This window comes from Macaca fascicularis, chromosome 1 (assembly GCF_037993035.2).
Source record: "Macaca fascicularis isolate 582-1 chromosome 1, T2T-MFA8v1.1".
In the NCBI taxonomy this organism is placed as follows: Eukaryota; Metazoa; Chordata; class Mammalia; order Primates; family Cercopithecidae; genus Macaca; species Macaca fascicularis.
Genome location: NC_088375.1, coordinates 201,127,010 through 201,145,570, shown reverse-complemented (window position 1 = coordinate 201,145,570; position 18,561 = coordinate 201,127,010). Strand labels below are relative to the sequence as shown.

The 18,561-nt window shown below is 45.9% G+C and overlaps 2 protein-coding genes across 15 annotated transcripts in view; one reads left to right on the top strand and one right to left on the bottom strand.

The window, feature by feature from the left end:
- The window catches only part of CSMD2 (CUB and Sushi multiple domains 2), a 650,869-nt gene that overhangs the window by 325,519 nt on the left and 306,789 nt on the right, over nucleotides 1-18,561 (bottom strand). The window lies entirely within an intron of this gene.
- On the top strand, nucleotides 15,533-16,256 carry HMGB4 (high mobility group box 4). The gene has a single exon (XM_045375160.1). The coding sequence runs from the start codon at nucleotides 15,642-15,644 to the stop codon at nucleotides 16,215-16,217; it is 576 nt and encodes a 191-aa protein (XP_045231095.1). The 5' UTR covers nucleotides 15,533-15,641; the 3' UTR covers nucleotides 16,218-16,256.

The window sequence follows — 18,561 nt, the reverse complement described above, 5'->3', positions numbered from 1 at the left end:
CAGGCATGGAGCAAGGAGAAGGCAAGGGAGAGGATCTGGAGGTGCAAATGGAAGACATACAGCATAGTGGGTCTTCATAAATATGCATTAAACAAAAGAACTAACCAAGGAGCTTCACGTACTGCAAAACTGAATTCTTACTACAATGAAAATGCTGACACACACCAAACTTCAGGAATATAACCCATACTGCTATGCTAAAAACTATTATAAAAACCAATTACTGTATTTCACCAGATCCCATTTAAAATAGTTTATTACAGACTGAGTCATTTAAGTTTTCTAAGGAGCCACAAACGTATTGTGGGTTTTTTTTTTTCTCCAGGCCAAATTCAATTCTATCTCAGTGACAAAGCTTGGAGGCTATTTATATAAGGGAAGCAGAAGTAGGGAGAATTTACCTGAATAATTCAGGACCAAAAGCTCTTTATTGCAAAATGGAATGAGGGGAGGGTGCTGAGGTCTCAAGAGCAGGATGAGATTAATGATCAAGACTGTAGCAGGAAGTCAGTGAGACTTCCCTGGCCTGTGAGATCAGGAGAAGCCCTAAGAGGCATCTCCCACCTCCCATTTCTCCCACACCTTTACCCACTCCTAGAAATCCTGTTAATTGTTAATTTCCAAGGCTTAAACTCTCAGGGCCCTGTGTTGCCCATGCATCTTTACCCTGTTCTGCTCCTGCCTCCCTGGACATAAATGTTGGGCAGTTGAGAGTTTTCTTGGCATCTATCAAAGAACTGGGGGCTTACATGGCAGAATCATCACATCAGACTCTGCCATTGAGATGGTGTCGTGCCTTGCTAGAAACTCTCCAATGAAATGAACCAACTCCCAATACGTGCAACTTGGATGACTCTTAAAAGCATTATGTTGGGCCATCAGAGAGGATATACTGAGAGTATATACTGAGTGACTCATTCATATGAAACTCTGCAAAAGAGTTTAGTGAGAGAAAACAGATTAGTGGTTGTCAGAGGTGGGGGTGAGAGATAAAGGCTGGGGATTGTCTGGCTGGGAAAGAGTACAAGGGAACATTTTGGGGTGATGGTAATGTCTTACATATTGAATGAGATGTTGATTAGATGAGACGTACACGTTGGTCAAAGCTCCAAGGAACTGTACATTTAAAATAGGTAATTTACAGCCAGTCACAGTGGCTCATGCCTGTATTCCCAGGGTTTTGAGAAGCCAGGTTGGGAGGACTGCTTGAGGCTAGCAGTTAGAGGCCAGCCTGGGCAAGACAATGAGACCCCGTTTTCTTTACCTATTTATTATATTTTGGACAGCATCTCCAAAATATAAATAGGTAAATAAATTAAATGGTAATTTTATTTTATGTAAACTATATTACAATGGAGTTAGTGAAAAACAAATCAAAACAAAACTAATATTCAATGGCTCTAATCCTCAGGGCAAAAGACCTTACTATAGCCTACAAGGCCTTGAAAAAGCCACTGTGCCTTTACTTTTTCTGCCTCCTCCTCTTTATCCTTTATGCTCCAGCCACAGATGTCTCCTCACTGTTCAAAACTGGCCAGGCCTGCTCCTGCCTCAGAGTCTTTGCAGTTGACATGCCCTCTGCCTGCTACACTGGCACTTCTCCCAGAACTCCACCTGGCTCAGCCCCTTGCTTCCTCCAAGGCTTTGAACAAATGTCACCTTCTCAGGGAAGCCTTCCTGGTCTGACGCCTGCCTGCCTTTCACCCTGAGTGTGCGTGCACGTGCGCGCGCACGCGCACACACAGACACACTGTTCTCCAGTCAAACAGAAGAGTTCATGTATTCAGGAATACACATTTTCTTGTGTGCTTCTCTGCCTTTGCCCTTGATGCTCTTTATGCCTTTTCTCACTGCACCACCTGGCTGCACAGAGAGGGAAAGAAACTTGTTCATGGTCACACAGCTATTAAGTGGCAGAGGTGGGATTTAAATCCACCCATCCCATCCAGAGCCTATGCACTCAGCCACTACATTACACTGACATGTACATGCAAGCATGAAGGAAGGCAGTGGAACAGTTTAGGCTGAATTCCATTCTGTTCCTGTTCTCCCCCTCCTGACTTCCCCCAGGATCCTCTTTAATTTTGCTCCCTTTTAGAATCATAATTAAAGGAGAGAAACACAAAGAGAGATTCTCCCCTTCAAACCTTTCTGTCCACATTAACTTCACTACAGGGGGCTTGGGGAATTCCAAGTTCGCCCAGAAAATTGCTATTGCAGTACAACATAAAATGTATTTAAGCAATTACATTCAATTTTTTTTTTCTTTTTGGTAAATTGACTTCTGTTAAATGGGGCTTCATTAATGGAATCTGGCTTGGGGAGAATTTAAAAAAAATCACTCCCTTTAATGCATGTAGTTGATTATAGAAAAGTGGCTTTCAGCTCCTCTGCAGAAAGCTCGGAGCCCTTCTCTTCATAAAGGAGAGCTCAGAGCCGATTTTGTGGGAAGCATTTCTTCTTAAGAAGCTTCTCATGTGCAGTCGGGATGTTGGGGAGCTGAGAGATCCCCACCAAGATGACAACAGTGACTGTGCAAGGAATTGCTGCCTAATTGTAAGTCGAGGGGGAGGAGTGTTAGGAGATAATGGTTTAAATCTTAGCATCCCTGAAAACTGACATCTTCAGGAGAACATTCATTCATGCAATCACCAAGCACATCTCGTGTACAAGGCACTGTGCTTGCAAGTGAGGGCCACTCCCACTGTGGTTCCCTAGATATAGGGAGTCCCTGAAAAGCCTGTAATGTCTATGATTCAGCTGCAATGTCTTCTTTTCTGTTCAGTCTCCATTCCTCCATCAATAGCATCTGGCTTCTGTCCTCCCAGAGCATCTTCTGTGGGTATTAACTGTTAAGTAAGCTATGTGCATGGCCCTGGTCTGATTCAGAGTTGAAGCACTTCTGCATTCCCGTACTAAGCATAAACCATCCTTCCCCATCCCCAAGGCTGGCCTAGGAGAATGTGAAATATAGGAGGTCCTCACCACCTCATCCCTACTCCCAAGCCCTCTTCCCTTCCCACCTGTCACCTGCTTTACTCCCTAATAAATGGAGAGGACACCAGGATACAATCAGAGAAACCCTTTTGAAAATGTCTTGGTCAGTGGTGGGCAAATAGTCCCAAGACCCTTGTTTGAGGCTGATCCCTCATCTGCCAAACCTAAGCCACCTCTCATTCCTTAAGCAAACCTTTAATGACTCAGCCTTGACACCCATTCTCATCAAAATGCTTTCCAAAATCAGTTTTCCTTTAGCTAAATTCCTAGGACTTGCTATGTCAAGATAAATTCTTTCCCCAAGACAATCCCATGATGTTATATATTTTCCAGGAACTGAGTGAATGCCTGGGACAAATGGAAGTTTCTTTTGAATATGAGTCGCTGGGCCTTATCTTTGAAAAGATCCCCCTCTGCCTCCCAAGACTTTCTTTCCCACCCTGGTTGTATGGACAGCTCTGAAAGATCTGAGCCAGCCTTTAAAGATTCAATTCCCGGCTGCCTAGTAAGTGTTTGGGAGTGGTTACTATGCTCTGAACAAATCAAAGCTTTCCCCCAGTCATTCCTGCTCCTTAGTGCGACTGCTCCCCGTAATCCACACCATCCTCCTGGTCACCTAGCCCAGGCAGCATCCTCAACTCCCCCGTCTCCTTCACCCCTATCGCCAGTCGTGGCCAAGTCTTCTCCATTTCATGTCCTCATCGTTTCTCACCTGGACTATAGAGATGGGCTTCTGATTTGCCCTCTGCCTCTGTTCCATCTTCCATACTTTGTGGGGAGATTTGATCAAATGCCTGCACTGCTGGAAAGCCAGCAGCAATGGTTGAACCCACTGGCTCCAGAATAAAGTCCAAGTTTTTTAATGTCTTTCCTCTTCAATGACACACACTTTGAGATCCAGCTACACAGAATGGCTTGTACACCTGGAATGTGACTAATACTTTCATGTCTTCATGCCTTTGCACGTGCTATTCCCTCTATTTGGAATGCCCTTTTCCTGTTGCCCCACCTGGCTACTTGGGAAAATATCACTGATCCTATAAACCTAACTAAATATTTCCTTTCCTCCATCTCTCCCTCTTGCTGCCCCCAATAGACATGACCCTGCCATGGTCCTGGGCATACCAAATTGTACTCATCTTTTGAGTTGACCATCTCTCCAACTAGCAGGCAAACTCCATGGGAGCTGGAATAAAATCTTCTTTTTGTCTCAGTATCTCCAGTGCACAGCACAGTGCCTGGCACACAGAACAAATAAATTTCATAGAACAGGGGCTGGCAAACTATAGCTTGCTGCCTGTATTTGTAAATATAGTTTTACCAGATCACAACCATGCCCATTCGTTCTTTTACATATTGTCTGTGGCTGCTTCCATATTGCAACGACAGGGTTAAGGAGCTGTGCAAGACGACGGCTTGCAAAGCCCAAAATATTTATTTTCTGGCTTCTTACAGAAAAAAAAAGTTTGCTAATTCCTACCATAGAAGCCTCACAGATGATGTAGTTAGTTGGTAAATAAAAATTTCATTTCTAAGTAGGAAATCATAAAAAAAGGACACAGATGTAGCTTCAACATTTAATTATAATGTACAACACTTAAACATACATTTATTTGCCAATGAGTTTAATGTAGGACTAAGGCCCTTCCTTTGATCATGAGTTTGTTCTCCACATTGTTTATCTTATATAAACTACAATCATAATGCATCATTCACCATTTCCAATGTTGCTACAGATCGTCCAGTCAACAAATATTTCTTGAGCAACTTCTATGTGCCAGGCATTGACACCCATTCTCATCAAGGTGCAAAGGATGCTTTGTCCCAACCCCCTCCCCTCATGTAATGTACCCAGTGGGGTACAGTTGTCTCATTCACTCACACCTAATATCTAGTAAGCAATTCTTTTAAGAGACTCTCCCCTTTGTGGAATCATTCCAAAGCATTCAGTTTAGTTTCCATAGATGCAACTGTATTTCCTTTCACACTCATATTTCATCAGTTTATGTGATGTTTAATTTAAATCACATAATTACAATAACAAGTATGACTGGCACTGAGAGACTTGGCAACAAACCCAACTGAATCTCAGAAAGTGCAAGACTCAGCTGATGGGAGCAGAAGTGCACAGGCATTGAGGGTGGGGGTGGGAGATGGCCTGTAGGCAGCAGGTGCTGGGGGTGCCATGGGCACCCGTCAGGAAGATCTACTGAGGCCATGGGAGTGCTGGGTAGTCCAAGTGGCTTCTTTGAGGGAGGGGAGTGGGTTAAGAACACTTTTATTAGACATGCTTTGTGAATGAATGAATAAATGAACAAACAGCAGTGGCTTGCTTTCAGTGGTGGGATATCAAATTACATCCCCTCTGCTATCAGGAGAGTGGGAACCAGCTAATCTTAAAATCTGAGATTTGAGAAGGACTTCAGAGGTCTTCTAGGTCTAATGCCCAGCGATATAGGAATCTCAACCACAGCATTCTTGAAAAATGGTCAGTTTTGATCTATTTTGAATGTTCCCAACAATTAAGAATTTACCTTCTTGCCAAATTCTCTCTCCCAATCTTGATCCATCCCCACTCTTTTCCTAGTTACTTCCTACTCATCCTGCAGGCGTATCAGCCCCTGGCTCAGGAAACCTGTCATTGTTGCTGAGTCTGGTTTACTTCTCCTTTGTTCCTTCTGGGCACCTGGCACTTTCTCTACCACAGTGCTTGTCTCACCATGCATTGCTGAACTATGAGCTCCCTGAAGACAGGAGCTGTTTCTTTCTTGTTCACAGTCCTTTCCTTGGTACCTTGGAGAGTGCCTGACACAAACAAAGGGCTCAGTAAATATCACTCAGTGGAAGAAGGGATGATTGGCCAAATGAATGAATGAATGAGATCCTGCTGGTGAAAGCAGAGGTTACATGTGGGGAAAAGCAGAGAAAGAGGCAGTGAGCAGGTGAGTCAGGGAATAGGAGGGAGGGCCTCCAGTGCCATGTGGGCTTCACCTGGGTTTCCCGGGTTTCCCATGGCACTGCCCACTCCTGTCAAGACATGCTTCCCCACTCCTAGTTCCTCAGCCCTGGCTGTGCCCCACTACCTGCTTCACTTAGCAGCTGCTGGTACCTTCCTGGGGATTCTTGTCATGCTGACCTATCCCCAAAGCAGCAACAGTGGGGTCTGCTAATCAATGTGGGCAAATGTTCCCCTTTCCCCAGAAGCAACTCAATAAACTCAACAAATTATCAGAGCTCTTTCCTGCTCAGCTAATTGTTAGCTCTAGGGAACCCACACAAACCACATCAGGTAAATGTTTTTTCTCCAGATGCACAGCTCTCTGGAGGACATATATCTGGGGCTGGGAGTGCTGAGGGACAGGGAGCCTGGCTGTGTTTGTTGTCGGGATGAGGGCTTCCTCACCAACGTGCTGGGCCTTGTGCATTGGGTGGTGGCATATTGTGAAGGTCTAGGGGGTGGCTTGGTGTGTCAGTTTCCTTCCATTGCTAGTTCAGCTGCTCAGCCGGCAGAGCTGATGGGTAAGGTGTTTTCTGCCTCCATAGAGAGGATCTTCCCATCGTGCCAAAGTGACAGAACAGGGTTGGGTCTGAAGATCAGAATTGGTGCCAATGCCAAGCTCTGGGTGAGGAGGCTTGATCCCCAGCAGCTTTTCTGAGTTGCCCACTCTATCCTGTACTGTCTCCAGGTCTAAATCAGGCAGTTCTACTTTCTTATGAGGACTAGAAGCCTTTGAAGACCAGTCTCCTTCCCTCAACCCACAGCTCCTGAAAGGGGCAGCCATGTACATCATATGACTCATAGGCTACAGGTGATTGGATCCTGGTGGTCATGTGTCCCAAGCTAGGCCAATCAGCTGATGGAACTTCTATCAGGAAGGTAGGTCCCTATGGCCCCCATTTGAAGTTTGGATGGAGAGAAGGGCTGCGTACTCACTTCAATGAGGAAAAGATTCCACAGGCGTGGCTTTCCCAGGGGAGATTTGGGAAATGGTGTCCTAGCATCATTTCTTCCATGTCTGTTGCTGCCTCCCCAACTTGCCCTTATTACTCTTATATGATGTTCTGAACCTTGTACATTTATCCTCCAGGTCCTGAGCCAGTCTGACTGGACAGAATCTAAGAACAGTCTCCACTCCGACCAGCTGCTGAGCCTTTAGCTGGCTGTCCCCTGTCCCCAGCCCAAGTCTCTATTACACATTAGATCTGAGACCCGGGATGGCAGCGCCGAGGACTGGGAGCCTCCATGCTCTAGGATGTTAAAGCCTATCCCCGTCAGGCTTGGCCCAGAAACAGGGTGCAGCCCTCAAGAGTGTGGTGACTATAGCACATTCACACTCAACTCTACTCAACCCTCTTCTTCCTGGCTCGAGTATCTGTCTAAGTGAAGATGACACCTATCTGGCTCATCACCTGTCTTGTTCCCCACAGAGGTAATAGGTTTAAAAAGGTTAAGGGTTAAGGGCCAGGCCTTTGAAACCAGACAGTGCTATATTTGAATCTGGGTTCCACTGTTGCCTAGTGTGAACATAGGCATGTGACATAACTTCTCTGAGCCTCAGTTTCCTCATCTGTGCAATGGGATTCCTCTGAGCAGCAGTGTTCATGTGTGTAATGTGACCAAGTCTGTGCCTAGCATACAGTAGGTGCCTCACAAACGTGAGCTATTTTCCCCCTGCCTTGCTGGGGTTTGAGAAGAGGGGGTGGGATCTTACCAGGGCCTTGAACCCTTCCCTTCAGAGCAGACCTCAGAGCAGCCTGGCTTAGTTTTCTCCAGGGAAATGAGGCACCTGCATCTACTCTGGTGATAGAGCAGTGCAGGGGTAGAAGGACAGGGCACTCTGTTGTACCCAGACCAGCCAGTACACCTGGCCATCACCTTCCCTCTTTTTCTGGGGAACCCCAGCCTGGCCTCCACAGCCTTGCCCGCTTTCCACCTGTCACTGGCAGACATGACTTGGAGAAGGAACCTGCTTCCTGCCATAGAGGGTGGTACCGCTTGCCTTGCAGAAGCCTCCACTGCTTGTAATTAGTACTATTTCTCACCCAGAGGGACTGCTGTAAACGGCTTCTTGAGGAGCTGCCCACATCAGTGTGTACCTGCCACTCAACTGCCACTCTGAGTTTGAGCATCATGGATGTTCCTTCCCCTGTCAGGAGGCAGCTAGTGGGCCCTGCCAGAGATCAGCAGCTCTGATGCCCAGAAGAATGAGTGAGCTGCCCAACAGCTGGAGAATGGGTGGGTTAAACATCTCACACACACCAAGGCTAGCGAGCAAGTGGTCCTAGAGTCCCATGGAGCTGAGTTCTAATCCTGCCTTCATCATCTGCTGGCCATGTGACCTTGGAGAGGTGGCTTCACTTCTCTGAGCCCCTCTTTCCCCAGTTTATATCTCATAGTGCGATTGTGAGTGATGCTCACAAAGTTCCCTCTAAGGCCTCAAGACACGACATCTATAATTCTTGGCCCTGCCATATCTCTGTACAGCAAGGTAGACTCGTAGGCAAAGGGAATAAGATTTACTGAATAGAAAGCAATTTGGGGTGGAGACTTCGCACATGGGCCCTAGAAGGAGACTGCCTGGATTCAAGTATCATCAGCTCTAAACATACTGTCTCACTTTGGGCAAGTAACTGACCTGCTTTGGGCCTCGTTTCCCCATCTATATAGTAAGGATAATAACAGCACCCACTTCATTGAGCTGTTAAAAGGTTTAAGTGAGGTGATGCACATAAAAGGTGCCTGGCACATAGCATGTGCCCAAAAAGCATCAAAAATGGGGGAGAGGAGAATTCCTCTCTTCTTGTATTGCTTGCTGCCATCCATCTGGATTAATGCCTTATACTTTGGCTTTCAGATAGGAGAAATCCAGATCACATCCACCTACAGAAGAAATGATTGGCTGCTATGGATTGTAGCTAAACCATAGGAAGAGTAGAGTTGTAGCTGGCCTCAGGGATGGCCAGAACCAGGAACTCTGATGCTACAAAGCCTCTCTCTCTGTGCCCCATCTACGTTGTGGTCTGCCCGCTGGCATCATTCTTTCTATTGCAAATGGTGGCTGCTTGAGGCTGGGACCATGATCACCCTTAGTAGCTCTGTGATTCACTCTCTCACCTTCACCACTAGAGAGAAGATGATGATCTCTCCCCATGATTCTAATTAGAAAAAGCCCATCAGAGGCCTCTGATTAGTTTAGCTGGGGAATGTGCCCATTCCTGGGGCCAAGGAGGTGGCCCCCACTAGAACCCCATGACTAGTTTGGGGACAATTCTCCAAAAGAAGGAATGTGCTCAAAAGAAGGGAGGAGCACTAGGCAGACAAAACAAAAGATGTCTACTGTGGATGAAGGAGAAGTAGGTGGACTGAATGATCAGGGTCACTCTCCTATTCTGTGGTATAAAGGAGTAAGTTTTTAAAGACCTGTGAGGAGTGTCCATAGATCACTGTGTGAGGTATCCACCCAGAGCTGATCTTGTTCTAGGTCTGTCCCGTATCCTTTCATAGGTAGCCAGGCATCCCCCCACCATGCTGATCCCATTCTGTGTCTAATCATCTGACCACTGCCTGCCCACCTGTCCACTAGTCCATTGGTCTGGGTGCTGACACCTCACCTGGCTTTGGCAAGCCTCTGCCCTTGGGAGGAGATGCAGGCTCCATGCTTATCTTCAGATGCTGGTTCTATAGGTCATCCAGGTCAGTTGACCTCCTGGACTTGGAATATCCTGTGACCTAGAGATAAGTTGACTAGATCCATCCGGAATGAGGATCAACCCAGATTAGAAAAGACTCACCTGAATCTTTTTAAACGTTGAGATTTAGACAACTTTTTCTCTTTTCTTCTTCCCTCCTCATGAAATTCTTGGCCTTATTCCTTCCCGGTTGCTTCCTTACCCTAGCCCCAACCAAGGGAGATCCTAGACTACCCATAGAGGCTAAACATATGAGTCAAAGGGTCAAACAAGCTTGAGTTCGAAGCCTGGCTCTGCCACTTATTGCTCTGTGGCCTTGGATAAATTAATCTCTCTTTTCATGCTTCCAGGCTTCCAGAGATGATGTACCCAAAGTATGATCATCATATTTATTAAAATATTGTGCTCACATCTGATTAACAGCTCCTGGCAAGAGGTCAGTGCCAAAGAGTCTTGGACTGACTGCTTATGGCCTGGCCTCCCTATCTTCTTATTATGTAGCGATCCAGGTGAATTCAGATGATTCCCTGGACTACCACCCTCCTTCCTGAGACACAACCATCCCTCAAACACTGTTCATCACTGACCATCAAAGCAGCAGCCACACTGCTCCAGCAGCTCAACAGCTATTTATTGAGACAGGTGTGTGAGTACATGAGTGAGTGAATGAACTGAAAGAACATAAGAGTGAATTAATTGGTAAGTGAATGAGTGAATTAGTGACTTAATGAATCAGCAAGTGAGTGAAGAGTGTGCAGGATTGAATATATCATGTTCTCCTCCCTCAGCAAATCGAATATGCGGTGATGTAAAACTTTCACCTTAAAATGTGTCTTCTGCATTAACACAAGCAGGGGTTAAGATTGGCAGAGGAGAAGTTACAGACAAGAAGCTGGAGGAGAAAGATACTGTGCTAGTTTCCTATTGCTGCCTTAACAAATAATGGCACATTTAGGGGCTTAAAGAACACAAATGTATTGTGTTATAATTCTGGAGGTCAGAAGTCCAAAATGGGTTTCAGCAGGCCAAGATCAAGGTGTGGGGAGGGCTGAGCCCCTCTGGTGGCACCAGGGGAGAATCCTTTTGCTTGCATTTTCTAGCTGCTAGTAGCCACCTGCATTTCTTGGCTTGTGGCCTCTTTCCCTTGTTTTCAATACTAGCAGTGTAGCATATTCAAATCTCTCTCCACGTCTGATCCTCTGCTTCTCTCATCACATCTCCTCTGACTGTGACTCTCCTGCCTTCCTCTTACAAAGGCCATGTGATTCTATCAGGCCCACCTGGATAATCCAGGATCATCTCCCTATCTCTAAATCCTTAGAGTAATCTTAGCTACAAAGTCCCTTTTGCCAAGTAAGGAACAAATTCACAGGTTTCAGGGCTTAGGACGCCGGCATCTTTGGAGAGGCATTCTTCTGCCACTTGCAGATGCCTTGCTCAGAGGGTCAATGCAACCAGTGAGTCCCACTCCACAGAGGAAGGGGCAGGAGGGGGATGAAGGAAGTTTCAAAGCATTTGACAAACACATGCCTATGCCAGGTATTTTTGCTATTGTTGCTGTGGCCTGAGTACGGAGGGCTTTGAAAAGCTTACGTGATTCCATCATGCTCCAAAATTTGAGAGATACTTTGACAGAGATATGCTAAGACCATATGCTGCTGTAATTGAGGGTAAAATCTGGCCCTGTGATTCCTGGAGGTGATGGATCAAGAGCAGGGTGTCTTTACCCTGGGTGCACATTGCTATCAACAGGGAAGATTTTTTTTTTTTCAAAAAATGTTATTTTGAAATAAGAAACGAGTGCAAAGATCGTACAGAAATTCCTGTATATCCTTCACCCAGATTCCCTAATGTTGGCATCTCACATAACCCTGGGACATGCGTAAAAACTAAGAAATCAGCAATGGTACAGTACTATTAACTAAATGAAACATTTTATTCAGATCTTCCCAGATTTCCACCAGTGCCCCACTTTTTTTTCTGTCCCAGGGTTCAGTCTAGCATCTCTTATTGCATTTGTCCTGTCTTCTTGGTTTCTTCCAATCTGCATTAGTTTCTTAGTCTTGCCTTGGTTTTTTTAAGATCTTGACATTATTGAAGGGTACTGATCAGGTGTTTGGTAGAATGTTCTTTATTTCAGTTTGTCTAATGGTTTTTCATAGACCTTGGCTATGGATTTTTGGGAAGAATATCATGGGGGTGAGATGCTCTTATTATGGCATCACAGAAGGGGGTTCTGTGATCTCAGCATGACCCGTTACTGATGATGCTTACTTTGATCACTTGGTTAAAGTGGTGTCTGCCAGATTTCCCCACTGTTAAGTTACTGTTTGTCCTTTTCCATGTTCTATTCAATAGGAGTGGGTGGCTAAGTCTAGCCCACACTGTAGGAGATGGGGAGTGCCAGCTGTTTTTATTCCTATCATTTCAATTTGTTTCATCCTCATGGCTTTATTATCACCTCACTACTTCTTAGAGATATGGTTGTAATGAGCTAGACTCGCCCAAAGTTACTCAGCTATAAATGGTAAAGCTAGAATTTGAACTTATATCTGTCTGGCTTCAAAGGCCACGTTCTTTCCACTTCATGTTATTGTCACCAAGTAAAGAGGATCTCACAGTCTCCAAGGTGGAAGCTCCCTCTCAGCTTGTCTGGATGGTGTTTTTCAAATCCATCCTTGGAGTGTGACCCATCAGTGGGTCATGAGGTCAGTCTGTGGGTGGCATTTTAAATAACAACATAAAGTAGAAGTGACTAGAACAGAGTAGAAAATAAGAGTACGTCATACAAGTAGAACATTTTTATCTCAGTATCTTCTCTGTGCTTTGCTACCTTTATCCTTGTATGGAGATAAAAATAGCCCTCCCATAGGCTTGTTATGAGGATTGAATGGAATGATACACATAAAGTGCTTAGAAGAGAGGCTGGCTCATATTAAGTATTATATAAATATTAAGTATGTATGTATGTAAATGAGTCATGATGTAAAATGTATTTCTTATTGCAGACTGCAATCAAGATGTCTGAAAACACTGAACTCACATCTGTGGACGACGAGTTGGCAGATTTATGACCCCCAGCTTGTAGCCTATTTTTTAAAAATAAGGTTTTATTGGAACACAGCCACACTCATTGGTTTAGGTATTTTCTATGGTTACTTTCGGGGTATAGTGGCAGAGCTGGGTACTTGCAACAGAAACCCTGTGGTTCACCAAGCCTATCATATTTACTATCTGGCCCTCTAGACCAATGCTCCTGCCTGGAGGTCATCTCATAATCTAGGGAATATTGGACACCTCTTCCTGGGCATGTGGTCTGGTCATGCCACTGTCCTTGTAGGCATGCTTGCTCTGCAGACCACTCCAGGCTATGTGACTGCCGGGCCCTTGGATCTCCAGAAGCTCATTACTCTTCTCTATTAAACTGATGCCTACATGGTGAAAGGCTAAAAACATGGTACTTTGGTTAGGGTCCCAGCAGGAAACAGATGGCCACTCAAAATTAAAATAATTGGTGAGGGCAGAGTGTGGGAAAGTAGCAGAGACCTCAGAGGCTCATAAAAGTCAAGATTTTACCACCCTAGGCATAAGGAGATAACGAGAGGGGGCAAGGCCTATACTGGAAGGAGAGAGTCACTTAGAGAGAACATCTTATGAGGACCAGTGACCTTTAGTCCAGGGACACAGAACCAGCTACAGCTGACCCTGGGGTGGGGATCCAGGAGAATAAATACCTTGACCTAATTTTCCTCCATCTCTGATCTCCTATGGGGGGACCCCATTGACCAAAGTGAGATGGAAACCAGAGAGTATGGGATCCATTGATGTGGCTCATACAGAACAGCTTCCCAGGCCAGAGAAGGCTGAAAAGAGAAGGTTGGAGAAGGCTGGAAAGGGGATCTGGAATGGCAAATCTTAGATACCCAGCACATAGCATTGATTTAGGAAGCCAGATTTATTTACCTTTCCTAAGCTCCCCTAAACAAGGACTTTAGGGGAGATTGACATAGCTTTTCCCTTTTACTGCCTTTTCTTCTTAAATCTGTTAGCTTCCCGATAGCTATTGTGGGTTAATCTTCCTGGATCTTATCATCATGAGAGGGATGGAAGGTTATGAACAGAGACACAGATAAGCTACTGTGTGTGTGTGTGTGTGTGTGTGTGTGTGTGTCTGAGCCTGAGCAGAGTCTGATTAATATGTGGATTTTCATTAAAGTTCTTCCTCATGTCCCATCTTTTGATCTCAGAAAGGAGTTGTGTCCCATTCTTCTATGCAGTCCTGCTCATGTCCAGCAAATGTGTGAGTCGACCTCCAGCCCCTTGGGAGAAAGAGCCAGGGGAAAAAAGGCTACCTAGGCCGAGAAGTGTCCCCAGAGTAATCTGTTCCTTTGCCAGACCCCCTGCTAGCCCAGACTTCCTTGACTGGCACTTGATATCTTATAGGCCCCCAAATCCTGCCACACAACTACAGCTTGTCCCCTGGAGGGGCTTTTCTGACCAGTCCAGAATGCTCAATTTATGAAAGATCATAAGCTCACACAGGGGAAGGGGCTGGCTTGGGCCACCACCTTGCAGCAGAGCTGGGGCAGAATTCAGGATTGGAGACTCTTATTAGTTTCCATCTTTCTTTTACAGAAGATGAACGTTGAAGTCTTGGAACCCTGGGAATGAACCTGGAAAAATTCAAAATATGGTCGTCTTAGGCAAGTTTCCTTGTCCGGCTCAGCTGCTGAGACCACACATCTGGACCCTCAGTGCCCCGGCAGCAGCTCTGTGCAGGCAGGATGAAGTACAGGCTTAGGTCAAGCAATCAGCAGTCAAAATCCACACTCCCACCCATGAGTGGCTGTTCAACCTTGAACATGTTACTTTTTATGTTAATGAAACCCGGTTTTCTAGTCCTATAAATTTGGGGCTATCATCAACCATTAAGTTATATTAAACCCAATGCCACACAGGCAAGTACCTAGCAGTGTCCAAAGGCCCAAAAAATGACACTTTTTCATCTTTTCTCTTCCCTCCAATTAAAAGACTAGTGGAATATCCGCAACTACTTTGACCAAAAGCCAGAAGCCAGCCAGTTTGAGCGTAGCTGTTACAGCTTTGTGTTCTAAACCTAAGAAATGGGGACCCCTCACACGAGAGTGGGGAGGCTTCTGGATGTGCTACAAATTCCATCTCATTTTCATGGACTCAAGTGTTAATTAATAAAATCTCAAGGTTCTCCTCCCTCTTTCCCCTCACATTTCTTCAGAGAAACGAAGAGTTCAAACTCACAGCTCAAGCACTCAGGTTTTAAATTAGACAACTTTGTCCTGACAGGAACCAAGTCACAGCTGTCATACCTGATTACTTTTAGAGTTACTACTAAACCCTTTGTATGGCATGAGCTGCCACTGTTCAAGGCAAACAGAAAGACTTCACATTTTATCATGACAGCCCTGGAGCTATCCACCTCCCTATGTTCATTATTCTCAGCCTGTCTTTGGAAGGGATGATGTGGCATCCTGACAATCGTATAGTGAAGAAAGCAGACCCCATGGCCTGTCACTACAGCCTAGGGATTTTAAGCCCCCAAAGTGCAGCAAAACCCACTGCCTCCAGAAAGCCAAGGAAAATTATTTCTGGGGGACATAGCTGCCTCATAGCCTTCTATGAATGAACCATCATCTTTCATGAGAGGCAACCATTGACCCTCAAGTAACCAACCAATAAGAACACCCGTACACAAATGCCCACAGGTGTTGGCTGGGATTGGCTGGCTTGTGGATGATGTCACAGTTTCCCTCCTCTGACTCAACAATGCCATCACCACTGAAAAGGCTGAGCCCTGACTGCAGCTCTTGCAGACAGAAAAATTCACCGCAAGCAGAGCACCTTCTAGATTGCTCCTGGAGTGTGGGGACAACAGTCTCTCCTGTTCAAGTTACTGAATCCAGAAAAAAGATGAACTTATGAACATGGGAAAAGAAATCCAGCTAAAGCCTAAGGCAAATGTCTCTTCTTACATCCACTTTTTGCTGAATTACAGAAACAAATTCAAGGAGCAGCAGCCAAATACCTACGTTGGCTTTAAAGAGTTCTCTAGAAAGTGTTCGGAAAAATGGAGATCCATCTCAAAGCATGAAAAGGCCAAATATGAAGCCCTGGCCAAACTCGACAAAGCCCGATACCAGGAAGAAATGATGAATTACGTTGGCAAGAGGAAGAAACGGAGAAAGCGGGATCCCCAGGCACCCAGACGGCCTCCATCATCCTTCCTACTCTTCTGCCAAGACCACTATGCTCAGCTGAAGAGGGAGAACCCGAGCTGGTCGGTGGTGCAGGTGGCCAAGGCCACAGGGAAGATGTGGTCAGCAACGACAGACCTGGAGAAGCACCCTTATGAGCAGAGAGCGGCTCTCCTGAGAGCTAAGTACTTCGAGGAACTTGAACTCTACCGTAAACAACGGAAACAATGTAATGCCAGAAAGAAGTACCGAATGTCAGCTAGAAAGCGGTGCAGAGGGAAAAGAGTCAGGCAGAGCTGATGGATCCAGTTTGAAAAAATAAAATGCCATTCAATCATATTTCCTGTTCCTGGTCTCATGTGTGGCATTAGAGTAGCTGTGACTGACGCTTTGTGGAGGAGGGAGTGGCTTGGTAGAGAGAGATTGGGGCAGGGAAACTGATCCTGAGGAGAGGAAGGGAGAGGAGGGGAAGGGAGAGGAGGGGAAGGGAAAGAAGGGGAAGGGAGGAGAATGGAAGGGAGGGGGAAGGAGTGGGATGGAGGGAGAGAAGGGAGAAGAGGGGGAGGGAGAGGATGGGGAGAGAAGAGAGAGGAGGGGGAGGGAGAGGATGGGGAGAGAAGGGAGAGGAGGGGGAGGGAGAGGAGGGGGAGAGAGAAGGAGAGGAGGGGAAGGAGAGGAAGAGGGAGAGGAGGGGGAGGGAGAGGATGGGGAGAGAGAAGGAGAGGAGGGGAAGAAGAGGAAGAGGGAGAGGAGGGGGAGGGAAGAGAAAGGAGGGGAATGGAGGGGAGGGAAAGGGAGAGAAGGCTAGCTTGGAGAGAAGTGTCAGCAGTAAACAAAAGGTGTGACTTGGACCACTGGGTGGGAGTCTCCAGGTGTAAAGTAGCAGCAGTCACGGAGGTAGAAGCACCCTGGTTCTGAGTGGTGATCCAGGTTAGATCCAGTCTTTTAGAACTGCATGAGCCTTTAGGGGATGAAAGGTAATACAGTGATTTAGAAATTCAGGGTCTGGAAGCAAACAGGTCATTTGCGGAGGATTTTCACGTGCCAAGCCCTGTGCTGGGTATGGAGAGGCACATTACGCACTACTGTTAAGTTCCCGCCCTATAAAAACTTTCCTTCTGACAAGAGAGATAGACTTGGGCGTAAATTGCAGCACTGCAAAGCAAGATGATGAAAGTGAATATGGAAAGTAATAGGGGAGGGACTGGGGACCACCCACCAAGCCTATGCTGCAGTCTTCATGAAGGAAGCAGCCTTATTCCACTTGACAACTTTGTAGGCATGCTGGCAAAATTCCCGTTCCCCATTCCCCACAGCTGCTATTCCAACTTGGCTCTGCTTCCCTTCCAGCCCAACCTCCACCCTCTCAGGAGACACCCTCATTTTCTGCTTCATTGAGAAAATAGAGATCCTCAGATATAAGTGCTCTCAGCTTCCTTCATTCTGGAAATGTAATCCATACTCATCCTTTCCTCTTGGTCTCACCCCTCATGGAGAGCTAACCCCCTCCTGCTCTTGCTGCCTCCTCCTCGCCTCCCTGGGGCCCTTGCTCCTTACTGTAAGGGTGCTGGCCCTCCAGCCTGTACACTCATACAAGTTCACCTGATGCTATGATATGGTGGTCCCCATCTTAATGTGGGCAGGACTTAGGGCAAGTTCTCATTCCTCTGAGCCTCATGTTCTTATCTGTGCAAGGAGGATAATGCCTGCCTTACAGGCTGTTTTAGCAATTAACTGAGGTAATACATGTAAAAGTATTTGGCATAGTCCTAAACCTAATAGGTAATGTAGCTGATATACTCTAGGGTGGTTGTTCCATAATCCTTTCCCCCTTTCCTGGTGTTCACACCCTTGTATAATCCCCTCCTATTAAGTGTGGGCTGGACATGTGACTTTCTTCTAACCAATAGAATGTGGCAAAGGAGATGGAATGTCACTTCTGTGATTATGTAATGATAATATTACATATTGCTAGCCACTGTTCTAGGGATTCTCCTTGCTGCTTGATGAAATAAGTGGTCAAGTTTGAGAAGCCCATGTAGCAAGGAATGACAAGGAACTGTGGGAAATGTCTAGAAGCTGAGGGTGGCCTCAGACCATCAGCCAGTGAGAAACAGAAGTTCTCAGTCCACCAACCACAAGGAACTTAATACTGCAGCAGCCACACAAGTGGGGAGGTGAATCCTTCCCCAGTCAAGCCACCAGATGAGAACTTGGCCTTGGCTGACCAAGGTCTCAAGCAATGCACCCAGCTAAGCTGTTACTGAACTCCTGACCCCACAGAAACTGTACAAATGTAAGTTTAAAACTATAAATGTTTAAACCATATGAGTGTATTTTGTTTTAAGCCACTAAGTCTGTGGTAATTTGTTACACAGCAATAGAGAATACATTACTCAATAAATGCCCTCTTCCTTATAATTCTAGAAGAGATTGTCTTTAATCTTGTTTCTATCTCCAGCCTCTACCTTTCCCATTTAATTTCCTTTCCTTTGTTACCAATATCTTGAAGGTGGAGGGCCACCTCCTACCCTCCAGTGCTAATTAGATCCTGACTTGTATTACCCTGTAGTGGTTCCAGTTGGGTTGTCTTGTTTCCAACCTGAAATGTGGGCTCTTGGTGGGCAGCAGCTGTGTGATGTAC

What these genes read in the sequence shown, in the direction of transcription:
- HMGB4 (XM_045375160.1), top strand. Translation starts at nt 15,642, where the DNA reads ATGAACATGGGAAAAGAAATCCAGCTAAAGCCTAAGGCAAATGTCTCT.